Raw genomic sequence first — 21501 nt, forward strand, 5'->3', positions numbered from 1 at the left:
CCCCTCATATATATATATATATATATATATATATATAAACGTAAATAAATAAAAATGTAACCGTTTGTTACCGATCTTAAATCTCCGAAATTTCTTCACCGATTGCTTCGAAATTTTGACACAACGTTGCATTCGAATACGCGCGTCTTTTTATATACCTAGTGTATAGGTGTTACCCCTGTGACAGGTAAAAACATGCTTCTTTTTTAAAACAGAATTGGAATTTGGAATTCAGAAGAGTCGCCCCTATGGAAACGCTAGAACAGTCCGTTGCATAGGAAGTAACAATAGCGATACTGTATCGAATCTCCAAGGTTACGACGAATACACGGAGCGTTCCCACAGAGACAACGCAATAACAATGGGTTGTTGCGTAGGAATCGCGGAATCAACAAAGCAGCATTACCGCGGTTATGACAAAGGCTCATTTGCATAGCAGCGGCCGAGGTTATAAAATGGGGTTGAATTCATTCAGTCTTGGAATAGCTGCCGCTGAAGAAGTTTGGAACCTAGACGCCAAGAGATACAGAAGTATTGGCCGAAGGATTGTGTAACCAGTAACTCTAATACTGCAAATGGCGATAATTGTAAAGTGTGCAAGTGAATTACAATAAAGATTCGCTATAATTAATACGGCGTAAAATTATTTGTAGCGTGACATACCCAAACACGCTATATGCATTACTGACGCGTGCAACACGTCACATCCACATCAAATTCGTGCATTGTTTGCAATCATATTGACGGCCTGCTCTCCTTCATCTCCAACAGAGTTATGGGAGAAATATAAATCGCACATGGCTGAAGATATTTTATGTCGGATGCGCAAAGAAAATTCCAATATGAACATGGATTTCACAGCAGAAATCTGCAACGAAGCGTTGATAATGATTGAAGTTTTGTGCTTAGAAATCGCGAACAAAGTTCTCAATCAATTTGGAATGCCATCACTGAATCGATCTGCTGCTGCATCGTTCGATGTAGAATTGCGTCGTGAACACAATTACAACACGGGTGATCTGTTTTCGTATGTGCAATCAAATATTCCTAAGCTAACGCTTGAGCAAAAAGGCATTTACTATCAAATAATGCAAACTGTCAATAACGGGGTTGCAGAATTCTTCTTCTTAGATGAGCCAAGATGAACTGGTAAAACGTTCCTAATTAGATTGATTCTGGCAGCAATTCGATCCCAAAATGACACAGCCTTAGCTCTAGCGCCGTCCGGAATAGCTGTGACATTGCTACCGGGTGGAAGAACTGCTCATTCCGCTTTGGAATTGCCATTGAACATGCAATTCATTGAAACTCCCACGTACAACATTTCCAAAGGACCAGGCATAGGAAGGGTATTGCAGAAATGCAAACTTATTGTTTGGGATGAACGCACAATGGCGCACAAAAAATCGCTCGAGGCTCTTCATCGATCATTGCAAGATGCGCGTGGAAACATCAGACCATTTGGGAACGCATTAATATTGCTCGCAGGAGATTTCAGGCAAACATTACCTGTAATTCCTCGATCGACACCAGCGGACGAAATAAATGCTTTCCTGAAATACTCTACTTTGTGATGATACGTAAAGACGTTAATATTAACTACAAATATGCGTGTCCAGCTGCAAAACGATCGATCAGCTGAGATATTCTCACATCAATTGCTGGAAATTGGGAACGGAAAGGTGCCGGTTGATCTGACCTCAGGACGAATTTCGTTGCCTCATAACTTCTGCAATTTAGTGACGTCAAAAGAAGAATTGGTTGAAAAAGTATTTCCCAATATTCAGACCAATTATAAGAATCAGGATTGGCTGAGTGAACGAGCTATTCTTGCGGCCAAGAACAAAGACGTCTACGAACTTAACAATATCATTCAGTCTAACATTCACTGCGAGGCAGTCACATACAAGTCCGTCGACACTGTTGTGGAAGCAGATGAAGCGGTTAATTATCCAACAGAATTTTTTAATTCACTCGATCTGCCACAGCAACGCGTGGCCGGGTACAGCTAGTATATATATATATATATATCGAGTGTACACTAATCTGTCTGCAGCTTCCCTTAACGCATGAATTTAGAATCTAGCGTTCTTCTCCTCGCGATGGTTATATAGATTATCTGTCTGTAAACGGCGCCTGTCTCTATCTCAGCGTCTCATTCCTCAAAAAACCTCCTCGTTCAGATGAGGACTCGACAAGTGACCTACACATTCTCAGGAGACTGATTCTCGCTATCTAGCAATCCTGATTTACGGCTACGTCCCTTATTTTCCAAATAAATGGAATATTCAGTGTGTAATAGAAGGTACATTTTCTTCACCTCGGCATTAGTTGCAGGTGAGCGGTAAGCTTCACACCCCGGCCGAATTACCCCATGGAAAGGGCCCCCCGTACCAATTGTATAGGAAGGTGGGTGGACCCCAGAGCCGGTCTCAACTACATGGAAGGTGAAAATTCTTGCTCCTATCAGGACTCAAAGTCCGACCTGTCAGTCGTCCAGCTCGCAGCCAGTCGCTATACGGATTTCACTATCCCAGCTCCTATAAAATTTAAAAATTAAAAAATAGGATGTGGCTTATGAGATTATCTTGCTGTCTGGATATCCTTCATATCATTCCTGGGCAGTGACTCAGTAAGTACGTCCCGACAGCAAGAATACATATGCAACAATAAAATAATTCTTCTGACGTTATGTTTTATATACGTGTTCTATCCCGAAGGACGACGATGGGTTAGTCGCGTAGACCGAGCGGATAGTCTGTGGTCTGGGATCATTGGAACACTTTAAGATACAAAATTCATGCCTCCAGAAGCCATCAGATAGGATAGCTACATAAATGTGCTGAATGCTTAGAGTAGGAATAATGTCAAACACTTTAACTGGTGAACAAGTAGAAGGACGTGCATGCACTCTGCAGCAGTGCGGTAGGACTGAGCAGGTAGCAAGAGTTGCAAGGGAAAGCGTCAAACAGGTGCTGAATATTTCACTGAAGTCCTCTGAACACGTACGAAGTGCGTGAAGGGAGGACACGATACTTGAATGGACTGGCGAGGAGTCCGACTGAACACTGCAAACCGAAAGTCTAGCGTGATGTCCGCTGTGGTTAACAGAGCCCGTGTTCTTAAAGGGATTCACACCCCGTACTTAGGACTTGGACAGTTAGAGACACGCCTGCCGAGGGCGTAACTAGCTTTAAGCTCGATATGTGATTCGTCGTACTGAAAGAGGAGTGTGACCATTTAGCTGTAAGAAGTACTGGACGGTCACAGGAATTCTAAATATGAAGATTTTAAATATCGAGAGGAGAACTCCTGCACTAAATGCCCATAAGCAAGTTTCTCCATAAAAATAAGGTGAACATTGCATTCTGTATTGACACGGCATTAGGAAGTCTACAATGCCCAATGCCGGAAACTGACACCTTAAAATTAAGAAGTAGGATTCCCCTTGGTTCATGGCACATACTCGAGTCTCGTAAAATAAAATGGGTTAAAGGTAAGTTAAAGTTGTCCCTGTGTGTAACTAATTAAACAGTACACAATGAAGGCGTATGGGGGAAGGAGTGTATAGATCCACATTTTCTTGACCTCGACACTAGTTGGGGATGAGTGGTCAAATTCACGCCCCTGCTACTTTACTTCCGGGGAAGAGCCCCCGGTACCCACTGGATATGAGGCTTGTTTGGACGATGTGGAGAAGAGAAAATTCTTCACTGTCCCGGGAATCGAATTTCGACACCTCGGTCATCCAGCCCAAAGCCAGTCGGTATACCGACTGAGCTATCCTTGAAACGTCAAAGTCAAAGTCACATTGTGACTGACGGCCAGTCAGTCAGTCAGTCTTGGTGTCGAGCATAGTCTGAGGCTCATGACCAGATATTTATTACTGTTTGACAGTTACAGTATTGTGGGGCGCATTCTCTGACGAGATGACGGGTCTGTCTTTTGCCAGAGTCATTGTCTGCAGTAGTAAATCATTTGTTATAATGTAAAAGATGTTTGCATTTTGCATGTTAGATCGTTAAAAATATATATACAATATATACACGGCCTCTGTCAGTCAAGACTCAATGCAACAGTTTTTTTCATATTTCTAGTGGCTTCCGCTACAACGGCAATGTTGTCACTTGAACGGTCGTATGCTTGACCGCTTGCCAAGTTTAAGCCGCTTATAGTTTCTATTCGAGTTTCGCTTTGTCCAATATTGTGAACAACGCAATCACGCTAACGTGATTTTGTATGACTTCTGCTTGTTGCCTGCTTAATTATGTTATATTGTCGTATACATATGGGATTTAGAACGCCATGTGCAAATCACGGATCGGTGTGCTGCTTGAAAAATTGCCAGTGGTACGGAGAACCTTGTTTTGCTGCAATTTCATTAGATGAGTGTCTGCTGCAAACTCCCAGGCGTGACTAGCATAAGTCATTACGGATCTAATAAGAGCTTTGTGGAGGGTCAATTTAATGTTAGCGCTTAATAGCTCACTTTTGAATGGAGAATGCACTCTCAGTACACTCTAATAAATGTTCTGAAGGCCTATCCCTGAAAATAAGATGGGTTTGAATACATGCTACATGCGTTCTGTTTTGGCACTGATCGCATAGAAAACATTTTTGCCAACACTCTCTTGTTGCATCTCGAAGCGTAGAGTACACCATTCCTGTGTTGTTATGGCCAGCAACTATTAACGATTGTTGCCTAACGTGTCATTACATAGCATCGGCTCTGCATTCTACAACATATTGAGCGCCGTAACAATGGAGCCTGAGAAGACATCCATTACTAGGTAAAGAATCTTCAAGCACTACCCCGTGAAACGAATGCGCACAGAAAACTTGAGGAAGTGTTGAAAACAATGCAACGATATATCGGAAAATAAAGATACAAGTTCAGTAAAAATGCAAGGGTTTTTTTTTCTCAGAAATGTCAGTGCTGCCGTGTGGGGTAGGAACCGTATGACAGGCCAGAGTTCCTGTTACGGTAACATTATGCTCTCAGAGTGTGTTTAGAATGGCCGAGTCGATTCAAAATCCTGCAAAATGTGAGGTTCCTGCAGTAATTTGATTTCTTCACGCGAAAGGTGCAACTGCTGCTGAAATTCATCGCCATCTTGTTCTGTTTATAGCGAGGATGTTATGAACAGGCGAAACGTGGCAAAATGGTGTCGTGAATCTGAAAGGGGAAGAAGTGATGTTCATGATGAAATAAGGAGTGGAAGGCTATCCGTTGTCACTGATGAAATCATCCCAAAAATTGTGAAAGATTTTAGGTTTTCACCGCGTCTTCTGAGATGTGGTGTCGTGTACATTATGTGTGTACCGACAGTTCTTCGGGTAGAAGAATTCGCGAGTGAGGAACCAGTTTGAGCAGGTGGCTGCACACTGAGTCACCAGTCGAAAACACCCAGCCTAATAAGAACAGAAAGGGGGGAGTAAGGGGAAATGAAGAGAGGGAAGAGTCAGTGGAGATGGGCCAGCAGGTAACAGGCGAGAGCCAGAGATTATGATTGTGTCGGGGTGAAAAAGGCAGGGCTATCCGGCGGGCATTAACCAAATAGCCTCGGTGTTAAGCTGCCGGCCGTGCATTGACCTGCATAGCCTTGTAGATCTGGCATCATATACTAGAAGTTCCTTGAGGGAGCAGATGAGAGGCTTCCATGGTTTTCTGAGACAAAAAAAAAACACTTCTGTGTTCAAATTGTTGGGATGGAGCTCGACCTCAATGGCCTCCCTACCCATGCAATCTATATAATGGGTCTTGGTGGCGAGGATGGAGGTATTACGAAATTGAATGCGGTGTTCCAAGTCGTCGCAGTGTTCAGTCACTGCTGACTTGTCTGGATGTTCACGACGGATGTACAGCCTCGTGTCCATGGAACGGCCTCTCTGCCCAATGTCGCACTCACAACGGACTTTTTATACACCCGGTGTTCTTTGTCCCAGGTTGTTTTTAACCGGCCGGAGGAAACTAGATACTTTCCTGGGAGGCAGGCCCACTGATTTGATATGCCGGGACAGCAGTCTGCTGATTCGGTTGAATAGGGCAGCAAGGCCACTGAGTCTGGGCTGACTGATGTTCGGACGGCGGTTGGGAACTCTGGATCAGCCGGTCGCTGTAACCGTTCTGCCTGAAAACATCCCTCAGGAACACCAACTCCGCATGAAATTTTGAAAATAAGTTACGTCTTGTTTTTTTAATGAACACAGTCCTAACAGAACCTGGACACACTATATAGACTATTTTGATCGCATAGAGCTCTTGTGTGCACCATAAAAATAAGATGAACCTCGCATTCTGTATTGACACGGCATTAGGAAGTCTACACTGCTCAATGCCGGAAACTGACACTTCAGAATTAACCAGTACGGTCTCCCGTGGATAATTGTACCTGCTCACGCCTCATGAAATAAGACGGGCTGAATACATATGTCATGCTTTCCGTTTCGTATCAAAGGAAAGTAGTGGATTAGTCCTTTCGAACCCTTTCTCTCGTCGAAGAGAAGGCCCTATTTTAAAAACAGAAATGATCTTGGAACGAAAAATGAACTTGGTCGTGACGAGCCCCGAAAGAAAGAATAACTGTTCTGGTGAGGCCCAGCAGTAATTTCATGCTGTGCTCTGCTATGCTACTTCATCCCAGAACTTCTTCCGAATTGTAATTCCCTATAATCAAATAATTCGATTCGGTATATATGTGAAACTGATGAAATCACACTAATAAAATAATCAACGACAAAAGAATCTACTGTTATTAAGATTTATTATGTGGCGTATAGACCCGCTGCTATAGAATGATTCTGTAAACACCGGCAGCTGCTAAGTAACGACCGCAACTTGCACGCGACATTGAATAAAATCTGTTTCTACTAAACGGCTCGTAAGAACGTTCACGTGGAAACGAACACGCGTGCAACAATAGAAGAACTGTGTTTCCGATGTTATCCGCTTCGACTAGTTGTCATGAAGACAATTAAATTGACGACTTCAATTCTGTCGAGCTACTCACCCGTGTGGAGGCGTGGTCGAATACCTGCATCGTGACCCCGAGGGTCGTAGGAGGCGACGAAATGGGAAGTCTAAAATCTGAGACAGTAAAATATGGTCGCGAATCCCAAGGGATTCGGACCTGAAAAAGACTAGGCTGGCAAGGGCCAGCAGCATATACAACACACAGACCTATCCTCTCGTGAGAGAGGGCGCCCCACGAAAAGAAGATGAACTGTAAAACAGCAATAAAAATGTGGTCATGGCCGCCAGATGGGGCTCGACACCAAGACTTATTGAATGGCTGACCGTCAGTCGCAATATGACTTTGTCTTTGACTTGTCGAGCTACTGCTAATTCATATACTCGGCAGTTCAATTCAGCACGCGCTAAGAATTCTCAGTCTGCTGTGCCTTCACCGGTGGTAATGAGAGAGACAGAGAGAGCTGCATAGAAAACATCTCTCACAACAGTTCTATTGTTTCTTTCTTCATGGAGATATATCTTGGACCACATACGGAATATCATTATTGTTTTACTAAGGCCATTACCTATAAATGGTCGTTCTTAGAGAAATTTTACGTAGCAACGGGTACACGTGCTAAAATGCATTGAAGGCTGTAACAATAGAGCCAGAGATAACATCCATTACTAGGCAATGACTGTTCAAACACTCCCCCTGAAACAAATACACACAGATCAACTGAGAGACTGTCTCAAACGGTACAATTAAACTGTAAGGGACCAAATTATTTGGTAGTATTTTATGAGACTAGATTAAACAATGAGCGATCACATGAGTAGAAAGAGAAAGAGATCGGCTTATTGGGTTGACTCCGACGACAGCAGCGACAGTAATGACAGCACGTTTGAACCAGACAGGAAACGCAGAAAGCGTATACATAATGATTCCAGGAGCCGCAGCAGTGTTACTGATTGTCCCCTGGACGCACCTCCTGCAGGAATTCGGCAGGGTTTGCGTAACGATGGCAGCGGTTACGAATCAGAGACAGAGGATCATGATCCTGAGTATTTCACTGCTAATGAAGAGGAAGGCAGCTTTGAACAGCAATCACTGAATTATTTTACCATTGAAGGAGGCAGGAATTCTGATTTGGAGAGTTCACAAGAATCAGAAAGTTCAGAAGAAATTTTCTATTCATTTCCTCAGGCCGATGCTCTATCCACGACTGGTGATGATATAGGGGGTAGTTCAGAAGAATTATACACTTCCTTTAGTCAGCCAGGTTCTCCTCCCACAACAGAGGAGACAGGAGGAGGTTCAAGGGAGCTTTATAATTCCTCTTGTGAGCCCGGTGCCGCTTCCACACCAGAGGAGACAGTTCACAGAACAGAGGAAATTCGTATATCCCCTCATAACTCTGGTGCTGCTCCCACAACAGAGGAGACAGTTCACAGAATAGAGGAAATTCGTATATCCCCTCATCAGTCTGGTGCTGCTCCCACAACACAGGAGACAGTTCACAGAACAGAGGAAATTCGTATATCCCCTCATCAGCCTGGTGCTGCTTCCACAACAGAGGAGACAGTTCACAGAACTGAGGAAATTCATATATCCCCTCATCAGTCTGGTGTTGCTTCCACAACAGAGGAGACAGTTCACAGAACAGAGGAAATTCGTATATCCCCTCATCAGTCTGGTGCTGCTCCCACAACAGAGGAGACAGTTCACAGAACAGAGGAAATTCGTATATCCCCTCATCAGTCTGGTGCTGCTCCCACAACAGAGGAGACAGTTCACAGAACAGAGGAAATTCGTATATCCCCTCATCAGTCTGGTGCTGCTCCCACAACAGAGGAGACAGTTCACAGAACAGAGGAAATTCGTATATCCCCTCATCAGTCTGGTGCTGCTCCCACAACAGAGGAGACAGTTCACAGAACAGAGGAAATTCGTATATCCCCTCATCAGTCTGGTGCTGCTCCCACAACAGAGGAGACAGTTCACAGAACAGAGGAAATTCGTATATCCCCTCATCAGTCTGGTGCTGCTCCCACAACAGAGGAGACAGTTCACAGAACAGAGGAAATTCGTATATCCCCTCATCAGTCTGGTGCTGCTCCCACAACAGAGGAGACAGTTCACAGAACAGAGGAAATTCGTATATCCCCTCATCAGTCTGGTGCTGCTTCCACAACAGAGGAGACAGTTCACAGAACTGAGGAAATTCATATATCCCCTCATCAGTCTGGTGTTGCTTCCACAACAGAGGAGACAGTTCACAGAACAGAGGAAATTCGTATATCCCCTCATCAGTCTGGTGCTGCTCCCACAACAGAGGAGACAGTTCACAGAACAGAGGAAATTCGTATATCCCCTCATCAGTCTGGTGCTGCTCCCACAACAGAGGAGACAGTTCACAGAACAGAGGAAATTCGTATATCCCCTCATCAGTCTGGTGCTGCTCCCACAACAGAGGAGACAGTTCACAGAACAGAGGAAATTCGTATATCCCCTCATCAGTCTGGTGCTGCTCCCACAACAGAGGAGACAGTTCACAGAACAGAGGAAATTCGTATGTCCCCTCATCAGTCTGGTGCTGCTTCCACAAGAGAGGAGAGAGTTCACAGAACAGAAGAAATTCGTATATCCCCTCATCAGCCTGGTGTTGCTTCCACAACAGAGGAGACAGTTCACAGAACAGAGGAAGTTCGTATGTCTCCTCATCAGTCTGTTGCTGCTTCCACAACAGAGGAGACAGTTCACAGAACAGAGGAAATTCATATATCCCCTCATCAGTCTGGTGTTGCTTCCACAACAGAGGAGACAGTTCACAGAACAGAGGAAATTCGTATATCCCCTCATCAGTCTGGTGCTGCTCCCACAACAGAGGAGACAGTTCACAGAACAGAGGAAGTTCGTATGTCTCCTCATCAGTCTGTTGCTGCTTCCACAACAGAGGAGACAGTTCATAGAACAGAAGAAATTCGTATATCCCCTCATCAGCCTGGTGTTGCTCCCACAACAGAGGAGACAGTTCATAGAACAGAGGAAATTCGTATGTCCCCTCATCAGTCTGCTGCTGCTTCGACAATAGAGGAGACAGTTCACAGAACAGAGGAAATTTGTATATCCCCTCATCAGTCTGGTGTTGCTTCCACAACAGAGGAGACAGTTCACAGAACAGAGGAAATTCGTATATCCCCTTATCAGTCTGGTGCTGCTCCCACAACAGAGGAAATTTGTATATCCCCTCATCAGTCTGGTGCTGCTTCGACAACAGAGTCTGGCGGAGTAGCGAATCCATCAACATCCTCTGCAGCAGGTCTCCCTTCTGTTTCCGTTTCCGACAGTAGTAGCGAAGGGGAATCAGAAAAGTGTCCCGTTTGCTTGGTCGCTTTCACAAAACAGGAAGTTGGGATACCAGACACTTGTGAACACATATTCTGTGCTGTCTGTCTCAAGGAATGGTCAAAGATTGTCAATACTTGTCCGGTTGATCGACAGGTGTATAACAACATACTAGTTGTTAGTCGCTACTCGGACAGAGAGGTTATCGAAACAATCCCTGTTACACCGCCACCGCGACAAATCAGGTATGAACCGATAATTGTGCAGGGACCAGTATATTGTGAGGCTTGTGGTGTATATGATAGCGAGGAAAACATGATTCTTTGTCTTGGTTGTGGTCATTTCTTCCATCTGGACTGTCTGATTCCTCGTCTGATCGATGTACCTTTGGAGGAGTGGCTCTGCCCTTTATGTAGGCTATTGAGCACGGTCTACAGAAACTAGGCCATGGGCTCGGGTTGTCAGAATATGACGGTCTACTGTAATTGTGATCCGTTCCAAGAACTCTATCGTTACCTTCAGCCGTGAGGGATACAGCTGACTCCTAGAAGGAGTAACGAAATTGTTGAAGTCACAGAGTTTTGGATGTTAGTAAAGTTGGTTCTCCTATGGAAGTGGATATTAAAAGTGATTTTACTACATCTGAGCTCACTACCTTCTTACAAGGGAGATTTCTCCATCATCCCGGAATCCAGTTAGAATCGGTAGCTCTTTAGGCTACTCAAGAGCAGCAGATTTAATTGGTGGACCATGTGACATGGCACCTATAACATGAATGGGGCCACAGGAATCTTTCATTGCTAGGCAGCAGCAAAGTAAACTGTTCCCACTGCACGGAATAAGCACAAAAATATATAGGAGCTGATGGAATTGGTGCTTTTATGCGGCCCTAAACGAAAAGAGCAGTCTATGGTTAGAAGTCAGTCGTCAGCAGTCGAGGACAATGCCGGTTGAACAGGGAAGCAGTAAAAGGAACACCTGTTGTTAGTAGCCGCTATTAAGCGACGAGTACGTGGACACATAGCACACTGGAAGGATTGGGGTGTACATCAGTTATTTTCAGTGTTTGCAGTAAAAGCGAAGTGTTGTAATTATTAGTTGATAAGATAAATAAGCGTTCAATAAATTCAATATTCAATCCGAATCCAGTGTCTACTCACTAACATGCGACAAGATCTAAACAATGGTAAATAATGTTAATATAAAATGCCACTCTCTGTTATTTCCTTCCCCTTATTTATTTACTTATTTACTTGGTGAACTTACCTGAACTTCTCAGCAGAGGACGGAGCTTCTTTTAGTGGACCAGAAAACATGACGTCCTTTAGTATCACCTGCGAGCGAACAGAAAATCATTATGAATATTTTTGGTTTTTCTGACTCTTCAAGAACACTCTCGACGAAGCAAAACTCCCCCCCCCAAACTCCCCACCACGATTCTGTTGGAAATCCTCTCGATCTGAGGTAAAGCTCAAGGCACAATAGATCACTGTGGTCGCGGTGCAAGGACCAAGAAGGCCCACCCCTTATACAAGGTACAGTTTGGTGCCTGGGACTCCTTCATAACTACTATCGAGGGACAGAGACGTTTCCCGAATTATTGGAAGACTACCTACCGCAAGAAACACAAGATGAGCAATCACGACAATGTCCCTAGCCACAACACTTCATCCTCCCGTACAGGAGGTCGTCTTCGGCTAAATAATAATTGTTCTGGGTTTGTATACCTGTGTTTACCCCTTCTGTAGAATTTATCTAGCTGCTGTTATAGCATAACTTGTAAGCGCTTGGCAGCGCCGTCTGATGATGTAGTCGCCATATGGCGGGATATTGCATCGGGTAACAAGTCCCACTGCCACCTGAAGGGTCAGGGCTTGCATGCACGCGACTGGAAGCTGATACAAGCAGGAAACATACATCAACAGGTCTGAATGTATAACCAAACATGCACTTAGCAGAATCAGAAAGTGACTATAAGAAATGCAATTCTACTACGCGGTAGATAACAATGTAAATCAATCAGAAGCAAACAATTTCTCAGGGTCAAACTGCGACTTGAGTTAAAAGAAAATTCTGATTTTAAGGCCCAGAAAATCAGTAAATGAAACGTCCATGTGCTCATAGTGAAATTTGGCTAGCGTCACGTTCCGTTTCCTCTTATCCTTCACCACTATCAGACAGTGCCACTTCCGGTTAGATCTTCTGCGATATAAGGCAGTATAATTAACTGAAGTAAAATTATGATTCCGGGGGAAATAACGCCTGCATTTTCAGGATCGAAGAAAAAGCAAATAAGAAACCTTCGTGAAATGGGTAGCAATACGTTATATCCCAGAAGAGAGAACTCTTCGTGCCCACGGCTAGAAAGCCCCCAATCATACATAGTGCTACTTCTATATCTTCAGGTTCCGCAGTTGGGTGTACAATTCTCCCGATGTGATATTGGATTGTGCAAGAATAAACACTTAGATTTGAACAAGAAGAGTATCAGGATAATATTAAAGTGGATGTAACAGGCTCAATTATCAGCTTCGCACAACTGAGCATTACAAATGAAAATAAATAATTCCATTACAAAATATAGCAACAAAATAGGCTAATAAATAAGAAGAATGCTTGAAGGTATTCCCTCAAGCAGTAACAAAAGAACAGAACAGGAAATATGGCAGCGTAAGACAGTAACACAGAACTACAATAATGCTTCAGCAGATATGACAGCGTGATAAGTGCCTCACAGAATGCAACCAAACATTATGATCCATGGAGTGTTTAAACAGAATGACAGGTTCTAGAAACCTACACCAAGGGGAGGGTGTCATAAGGGAGCTTATGCGACAAACTACAGAGCCATTGATCAGAAAAGGAACACGTGGATCTCCACGTTAAGAGACAAGAAATAACCACCAATCGTAACAAGAACAGTGTTCATGAACTTGATTAACTTATAACTGGTTTCGTACAACTCAATTCTTCAGTGAAATAAGTCAGAGAGGTAATTGGTTTGGCTAATACATACACAAAGAAATGTGTAGTTTGAAGATTCCCAGACAGTGGTGGTTAACTTTTCTTCTTCTTCTTCTTCTTCTTCTTCTTCTTCTTCTTCTCCTCCTCTCTCTCTCTCTCTCTCTCTCCCTCTCTCTGATGGGGTGAGACTGAGTCCACTTGGTACAGCTGCCGCTTTTTTGGCCTATTGTAACCAGCCCCACAAGACAGATGATGATGAATGTGGAGCAATAGGTGGAATATGAATTGGCAGGGGAAACCGAAGTACTCGGAGAAGACCTGCTCCAGTGCCACTTTATCTACCACAAATCCCACATGATGTGACCCGGGCTAAAACCTTGGCCGCCGCGTGGGAAGGTCAACCACCAGAGTTTTGACACTGCCTTCCTTGCACTTTACCAGTGCCGTAAGAGACAGGCATGATACTTGTTCTATAATAAGGGAATACTACCACAAATGACTACCCCACGAAAGAATATGAAACACATTATATTTTGTCGTATCTAAGAATTAAGATTTATGTTAAAACACATATAATTACACGACATAGCTTTTCGGCCGAAGGGAAGAACTCAATGGAAAAAAAAAAAATCCAGACTTTATTTATACACTGCAACGGCTCAGTTGATAGGCAACGGTTCCGTAAATACGTTCCCGCGACAAGAATATATATAACAATGGAAGATTTGTTGGACGTTACGTTTATACGCGTTTTGTATCCCGAAGCATGAGATGGGATACTCGTATAGACGGACCTACAATCGGTGGTGTGGGATCGTTGGGACACTAAATATCTGAAGCTCTAGCGAACACTTAGGATAGATATATGCACTGAATGACACAAACGTACAAGCTTACGGTAAGAAAAATATCAAGTGCAAGTATAGTTTAAATGATGAAAAAATAAAGGGACGTGAATGTACTCTGCAGTAATGAAGTAGGAGTCAGCAGGTAACAAGGTCTCGCCTCCGGCAGGTGCTGAACTTAGCGCTCCATGATCAGCTCAAGTCCTCTGAAAACGTACGAAGTGCGTGAAGGGAGGACACGATGCTTGAATGGACTGGCGAGGAGTCCGACTGAAAACTGCAAACCGAAAGTCTAGCGTGATGTCCGCTGTGTTCTTAAAGGGATTCACACCCCGTACTTAGGACTTGGACAGTTAGAGACACGCCTGCCGAGGACGTAACTAGCTTCAAGTTCGTTATGTGATTCGTCGTACTGAGAGAGGAGTGTGACCATTCAGCTGTAAGAAGTACTGGACGGCCACAGGAATTCTAAATATGAGGATTTTAAATATCGAGAGGAGAACTCCTGCACTAAATGCCCATAAGCACGTTTCTCCATAAAAATAAAGTGAACCTCGCATTCTGTATTGACACGGCATTAGGAAGTCTACACTTCCCAATGCCGGAAACTGAAAGGTTTAGAATTAACCAGTACGGTCTCCCGGGGCGCAGAGTGCATGCTCATGTATCGCACTGACAAATAGACTAAACGTCTAGCAATTGTTCTTCTATTGTTCACGGAGGTAACGCCCAGACCAATTAAAGAACAACATTCCTGTGTTACTATTTTGGTCACTACTTAGCAACGGTTGTTTTTAAAGAGCTGTTGCTAGTAATTGATATACCTGCTAAAGTACGTTCAATGACGTAACAATGAAGCCGGAGAAGACGTCTATTACTAGTCAGCGTCTAGTTAAGCACTCTCCGAGTAAACGAAAACGCACAGATCATCCGAGGAACTGTTTAAAACGGAGTTATTTATAGAACCTATTCCAAACTGTAAGCAGTAAGGAGTACAATCGAGACCAACGTATTAGCTTGTATTTTACGTTACTGGATTAAACAATGAGCGAGGAGAGTGACAGTGAGACTGTGCACCGTAGGAGTAGAAAGAGGAAGAGATCGGCTTATTGGGTTGACTCCAACGACAGCAGCGACAGTAGTGACAGCCCGTTTCAACCAGACAGGAAACGCAGAAAGCGTATACATAATGATTCCTGGAGCCGCAGCAGTGTTACCGATTGCCCCTCGGACGCACCTCCTGCAGGAGTACGGCAGGTTTTGCGTAACAATAGCAGCGGTTACGAATCAGAGACAGAGGATCATGATCCTGAGTATTTTACTGCTGGGCAAGTAGAAGACTGCTCTGAACACCAATCAGATGTCAATTCTAGCGCGGAGGGAGGTGAAAATCCTGATTATGAGAGTTCGGAGGAAGGATCAAGGTCAGAGGAAGTTCATATTTCACGTTGTCAGTCGGGTGGTGCTTCCACAACTGAGGAGACAGAAGGAAGTTCAGTGGAATTAGACGCTTCTTCTGGTCAGCCTGATGATGCATCCATAACCGAGGAGACTGGAGAAGGAGCAGGGAGAGTAAATACTCCCTCTCATCAGTCCGGTGCAACTTCGACAACTGAGGATGTAGGAGGAAGTTCAGAGGAATCAGACGCTTCCTCTCGTCAGCTCAGTAGTGCATCCATACCTGAGCAGAGAGAAGGAAGTTCAGAGGACACGAATATTTCGTCTGATCAGGCTAGTTCTCCTTCCACAACTGAGGAGAGAGAAGGAAGTTCGGGGGAAAATTTTCTTTCTCGTCATGAGCCCGGTGCTGCTTCCACAAGTGAACAAAGAGAAGGAAGCTCAGAAGTAGTTAGTTTTTCCCCTCATCAGCCCGGTGCTACTTCCACAACAGGGGAGAGAGAAGGAAGATCAGAAGAAGTTGCCTTTCCCCCTCATCAGCCCGGTGCTACTTCCACAACAAGGGAGAGGGAAGGAAGATCAGAAGAAGTTGCCTTTCCCCCTTATCAGCCCGGTGCTACTTCCACAACAAGGGAGAGGGAAGAAAGATCAGAAGAAGGTGCCTTTCCCCCTCATCAGCCCAGCGCTACTTCCACAACAGGGGAGAGGGAAGAAAGATCAGAAGAAGTTCCCTCTCCCCCTCATCAGCCCAGTGCTACTTCCACAACAGGGGAGAGGGAAGAAAGATCAGAAGAAGTTCCCTCTCCCCCTCATCAGCCCAGTGCTACTTCCACAACAGGGGAGAGGGAAGAAAGATCAGAAGAAGTTTACTTTCCTCCTCATCAGCCCGGTGCTACTTCCACAACAGGGGCGAGGGAAGGAAGATCAGAAGAAGTTGCCTTTCCCCCTCATCAGCCCGGTGCTACTTCCACAACAAGGGAGAGGGAAGGAAGATCAGAAGAAGTTGCCTTTCCCCCTTATCAGCCCGGTGCTACTTCCACAACAAGGGAGAGGGAAGAAAGATCAGAAGAAGGTGCCTTTCCCCCTCATCAGCCCAGCGCTACTTCCACAACAGGGGAGAGGGAAGAAAGATCAGAAGAAGTTCCCTCTCCCCCTCATCAGCCCAGTGCTACTTCCACAACAGGGGAGAGGGAAGAAAGATCAGAAGAAGTTTACTTTCCTCCTCATCAGCCCGGTGCTACTTCCACAACAGGGGCGAGGGAAGGAAGATCAGAAGAAGTTGCCTTTCCCCCTCATCAGCCCGGTGCTACTTCCACAACAAGGGAGAGGGAAGGAAGATCAGAAGAAGTTGCCTTTCCCCCTTATCAGCCCGGTGCTACTTCCACAACAAGGGAGAGGGAAGAAAGATCAGAAGAAGGTGCCTTTCCCCCTCATCAGCCCAGCGCTACTTCCACAACAGGGGAGAGGGAAGAAAGATCAGAAGAAGTTCCCTCTCCCCCTCATCAGCCCAGTGCTACTTCCACAACAGGGGAGAGGGAAGAAAGATCAGAAGAAGTTTACTTTCCTCCTCATCAGCCCGGTGCTACTTCCACAACAGGGGCGAGGGAAGGAAGATCAGAAGAAGTTGCCTTTCCCCCTCATCAGCCCGGTGCTACTTCCACAACAGGGGAGAGGGAAGGAAGATCAGAAGAAGTTGCCTTTCCCCCTCAACAGTCCGGTGCTACTTCCACAAGAGTGGAGAGAGAGGGAAGATCACAAGAAGTTTACTTTCCCCCTCATCAGTCCGGTGCTACTTCCACAACAGGGGAGAGAGAAGGAAGATCAGAAGACGTTTACTTTCCTCCTCATCAGCCTGATGCTACTTCCACAACAGGGGAGAGAGAAGGAAGATCAGAAGAAGTTTACTTTCCCCCTCATCAGTCCGGTGCTAGTTCCACAAGAGTGGAGAGAGAAGGAAGATCAGAAGAAATTGCCTTTCCCCCTCATCAACTCGGTGCTACTTCCACAAGAGTGGAGAGAGAAGGAAGATCAGAAGACGTTTACTTTCCTCCTCATCAGCCTGATGCTACTTCCACAACAGGGGAGAGAGAAGGAAGATCAGAAGAAGTTTACTTTCCCCCTCATCAGTCCGGTGCTAGTTCCACAAGAGTGGAGAGAGAAGGAAGATCAGAAGAAGTTTACTTTCCCCCTCATCAACTCGGTGCTACTTCCACAAGAGTGGAGAGAGAAGGAAGATCAGAAGAAGTTTACTTTCCTCCTCATCAGCCCGGTGCTACTTCCACAACAGGAGAGAGAGAAGGAAGATCAAGACCAGCTTCTGTTGTCCTTCATGCACCCGGTTCTGCTTCCACAAGAACGGAAAGACTAGGAAGAACAAGAGAAGTTCATTCTTCCCCTCATCAGCCACGTGCTGGTTCCACACGTGAGGAGAGATTGAGAAGATCAAGACCAGCTCCTATTACCCCTCGTAGGCACGGTTCTGCTTCCAGAAGAACGGAAAGACTAAGAAGATCAAGAGTTGTTCGTTTTTCCCCTCTTCAGTCACGTGCTGTTTCCACACGTGAGGAGAGATTGAGAAGATCAAGACCAGCTTCTGTTGTCCTTCATGCGCCTGGTTCTGCTTCCACAAGTGCAGAAAGAGAAGGAAGGTCAAGAGAAGCTCGTATTCCCCCTCATCAGGGCGGCGTCGCATCCACAAGTGGGGAGAGGGGAGTCAGATCAAGAGGAGGTTATATTTCCCCTAGTCAGCCTGGTACTTTTTCCACATCTGAGGGTGGCGGAACAGCAACGCCACCAAAATCCTACTCAAAAATTCTCCCCGTCGGTTGCTATTCCGACAGCAGTAGCGATGGTAACTCAGAAAAGTGTCCCATTTGTTTGGTCACTTTTTCAGAGCAAGAAATTGGGACACCAGGCACTTGTGACCACATATTCTGTTTCGGCTGTCTCAAAGAATGGTCAACGCGTATGAATACTTGTCCAGTTGATCGAAAGGTATTTGACGACATAATTGTTAGAGGCTACCCGGACGGAAAGTATATCAAAAGAATCCCTGTGACACCGATACCGCGAGAAATCGAAAATTTCGGGCCCGTTGTGCGGAACTTGCAATTTTGTGAACTGTGTGGCGAGTTTGACCACGAGGACCGCATGATTAGTTGTAGTATATGTCACCTTATCTGCCACCTGGAATGTCTGATTACTTTCCTGGCAGATAGGTACTCGGGGGACTGGTTGTGCCCTCTTTGTAATTCTACAAGCTGAATAGTTTATGCATATTAGGACATGACTCGGCTTAGCAGAATGTGAACAGCTTCTCCGATAATTGTGATCCATTCCAAGAAGTCTGCGATTAACTGCATGAGTGATAGACATAGCGGACCCTTAGAAGGAGCACCGAAAGTAACTCCTTAGTTTTTTGGAGGTGATTGTTCTATTGAAGTGTTCATATTAAGAGTGAAGTTAGTACAACTGGACCGACTAGAGCCTTACGAGGGAGACTCCTCCTCCCACGGAGTAAAACAGGTAACGGTAGCGCTGTAGCCTACTCAAGACCAACAGATTTAAAGAGAGGGCAATGCGTCATGACGCCTATGAGAATGGTGGACCCAGAGGAAACAAATATTTTAGGCAACAGCTCAGTGTACCATCTGCGCGGCAACTAGTAGGCATACAACAATTCGAGGAGCTGTTGGAAACCGTGTCTTCATGCAGTCCGAGCCCAAATAACGCAGTCGGTGGTTAGCAGTCAGCCGTCGAGGAGAGTATCCGTTGAGCAAGGAAGTAGGAATAGTAGCACCAGCTCTGAAAACCGCTATTAAACGACGAGTACGTGAAGACGTAGCAGACTGAGAAACCTTGGGGTCTGCTGTGGTTGTTTTAGAGTTTGCAGAAAAATCGAAATGTTGTAATTATTAGTTGATAAGATAAATAAGCGTTCAATAAATTCAATATTCAATCCGAATCCAGTGTCCACTCACTGACATGCGACAAGATATAAACAATGGTAAATAATGTTAATATAAAATGCCACTCTCTGTTATTTCCTTCCCCTTATTTATTTACTTATTTACTTGGTGAACTTACCTGAACTTCTCAGCAGAGGACGGAGCTTCTTTTAGTGGACCAGAAAACATGATGTCCTTTAGTATCACCTGCGAGCGAACAGAAAATCATTATGAATATTTTTGGTTTTTCTGACTCTTCAAGAACACTCGACGAAGCAAAACTCCCCCCCCCCAAACTCCCCACCACGATTCTGTTGGAAATCCTCTCGATCTGAGGTAAAGCTCAAGGCACAATAGATCACTGTGGTCGCGGTGCAATGGCCAAGAAGGCCCACCCCTTATACAAGGTAAAGCTCACGGTAGGACTAATACCGTGAATGTAGTTAAAAGTACCACTTCCCAGCGGTTGGTTCAGTTTGGTGCCTGGTACTCCTTCATAACTACTATCGAGGGCCAGAGACGTTTCCCGAATTCTTGGGAGACTGCCTACCGCAAGAAACACAAGACTAGCAATCACGACAATGTCTCTAGCAACAACACTTCACCTTCCTGTACAGGAGGTCGTCTTCAGCTAAAAAATAATTTTGTATTTTAGTGTCCTGTTGCACTGATTTTCATCCATGATATGTATAAAGTGGCCGTCTTGTAGTGCACTCAATTTCACCTGTTACTTCACGACATGTTTCGGCAACATAGTGCCATCATCAGATGCCCTAATTACGCTAATCTATTGCATTGCTTGCCATTATATGTCTTTATAAAATTATTTAAAAAGTATTAAAAACTGCGTATTCGTCAACTTTAATAAATTTACACACACTAAAACTTGTTAAGATTATTCATCTTGTGTGTCTTAATTAAAACTTGCGCGTGGTTCTTCCACTATGGGGAGCGTGTTTCTTATATTCTGTGTAAACCGTGTTTTGTGATGTATGTTCCATAAAAGGGAACACACATCACAAGACACGGCTTAAAATGTGTTGTTACCCTTGCTGGAAATTTCATATAGCTACTGTTCTAGCCTAACTTGTAAGCTCTCGACAGCGCCGTCTGACAATAAACTTAAGCCCCAACGTAATCAACTGTCCTGAAACTGTGTACTCTTTCTCAAGAAACTTTAGTTTCAATTTTAGTTCGCGCACAATGCGAATTTGAATTCTGTGAAGTTAATATAATGCCAAATGGAAATATTAATAAAGTCTCACTTTATGCGCAAAGTTTCAAATAATGCTAATCCATCCTCCAAAAGAAGAGCAGGGGTAGCGCTGACGGTATAGCGACTGGCTACGAGCTGGACGTGAGGAGCCGGGATAGCGCTGACGGTATAGCGACTGGCTACGAGCTGGACGTGAGGAGCCGGGATAGCGCTGACGGTATAGCGACTGGCTACGAGCTGGACGACCGAGGGGTCGGAGTGTCAAGAATTTTCTCCACTTCCAGACCTCCCTGTTCTGCGACCAGTGAAAAGTGGGCAGTTTCAGGCTCTCTTTGCTCTTACCCTCCACCCTTAAGATCCAGACCGTACCATTTTCCAAGAGATCTATAACACAATACAGTCGGCTGAAGTAAACTGACATTTCAGGGGGAGAAATCGTCTCCATCTTAGGGTCAAAGAATAAGTCAAGGAAGAAATGATCATGAAGCGCGAAGTAATGTGTTCTATCCCAGAAGATTGAATTTTTCATGATCAAGAAAATGTTGATCTATACATAAAATCCCCCATGCGCTTTAATGGCATAGGGCTTAATTAGTTAAGCACAGGGACAACTTTAATTTGACAGCTACAAAACTCCATAATCCTACATGGTCACTCCTGTGTCTCCAGTTTTACGCTGTTGTGTTTACAGTGCTCCTTATGTGATATTCGGTTGTGCAAGAGTAAACACTTAGAGTATGAGTAAAAGGAGTACCAAGATAATATTAAACTGGATTCAACAGGCTCGATTCTCTCCTTCCCACACCTAAGTATTACAAATGAAAAGAAAT

General features: G+C 44.6%; 2 protein-coding genes across 2 annotated transcripts in view; both read left to right on the forward strand.

The window, feature by feature from the left end:
• The window catches only part of LOC111869893 (protein shank), a 143021-nt gene that overhangs the window by 35001 nt on the left and 86519 nt on the right, over window positions 1–21501 (forward strand). The window lies entirely within an intron of this gene.
• Window positions 15155–18772, forward strand: LOC111869891 (mucin-12-like). Its single transcript, XM_023861753.1, has one exon. It carries the CDS (start codon window positions 15155–15157, stop codon window positions 18770–18772), a length of 3618 nt encoding a protein of 1205 aa, XP_023717521.1.

This window comes from Cryptotermes secundus, unplaced genomic scaffold (assembly GCF_002891405.2).
Source record: "Cryptotermes secundus unplaced genomic scaffold, Csec_1.0 scaffold653, whole genome shotgun sequence".
Classification (NCBI taxonomy): Eukaryota; Metazoa; Arthropoda; class Insecta; order Blattodea; family Kalotermitidae; genus Cryptotermes; species Cryptotermes secundus.

Excerpts from the sequence above, each read along its gene's own strand:
- LOC111869891 (XM_023861753.1), top strand. The coding sequence starts at position 15,155 with ATGAGCGAGGAGAGTGACAGTGAGACTGTGCACCGTAGGAGTAGAAAG.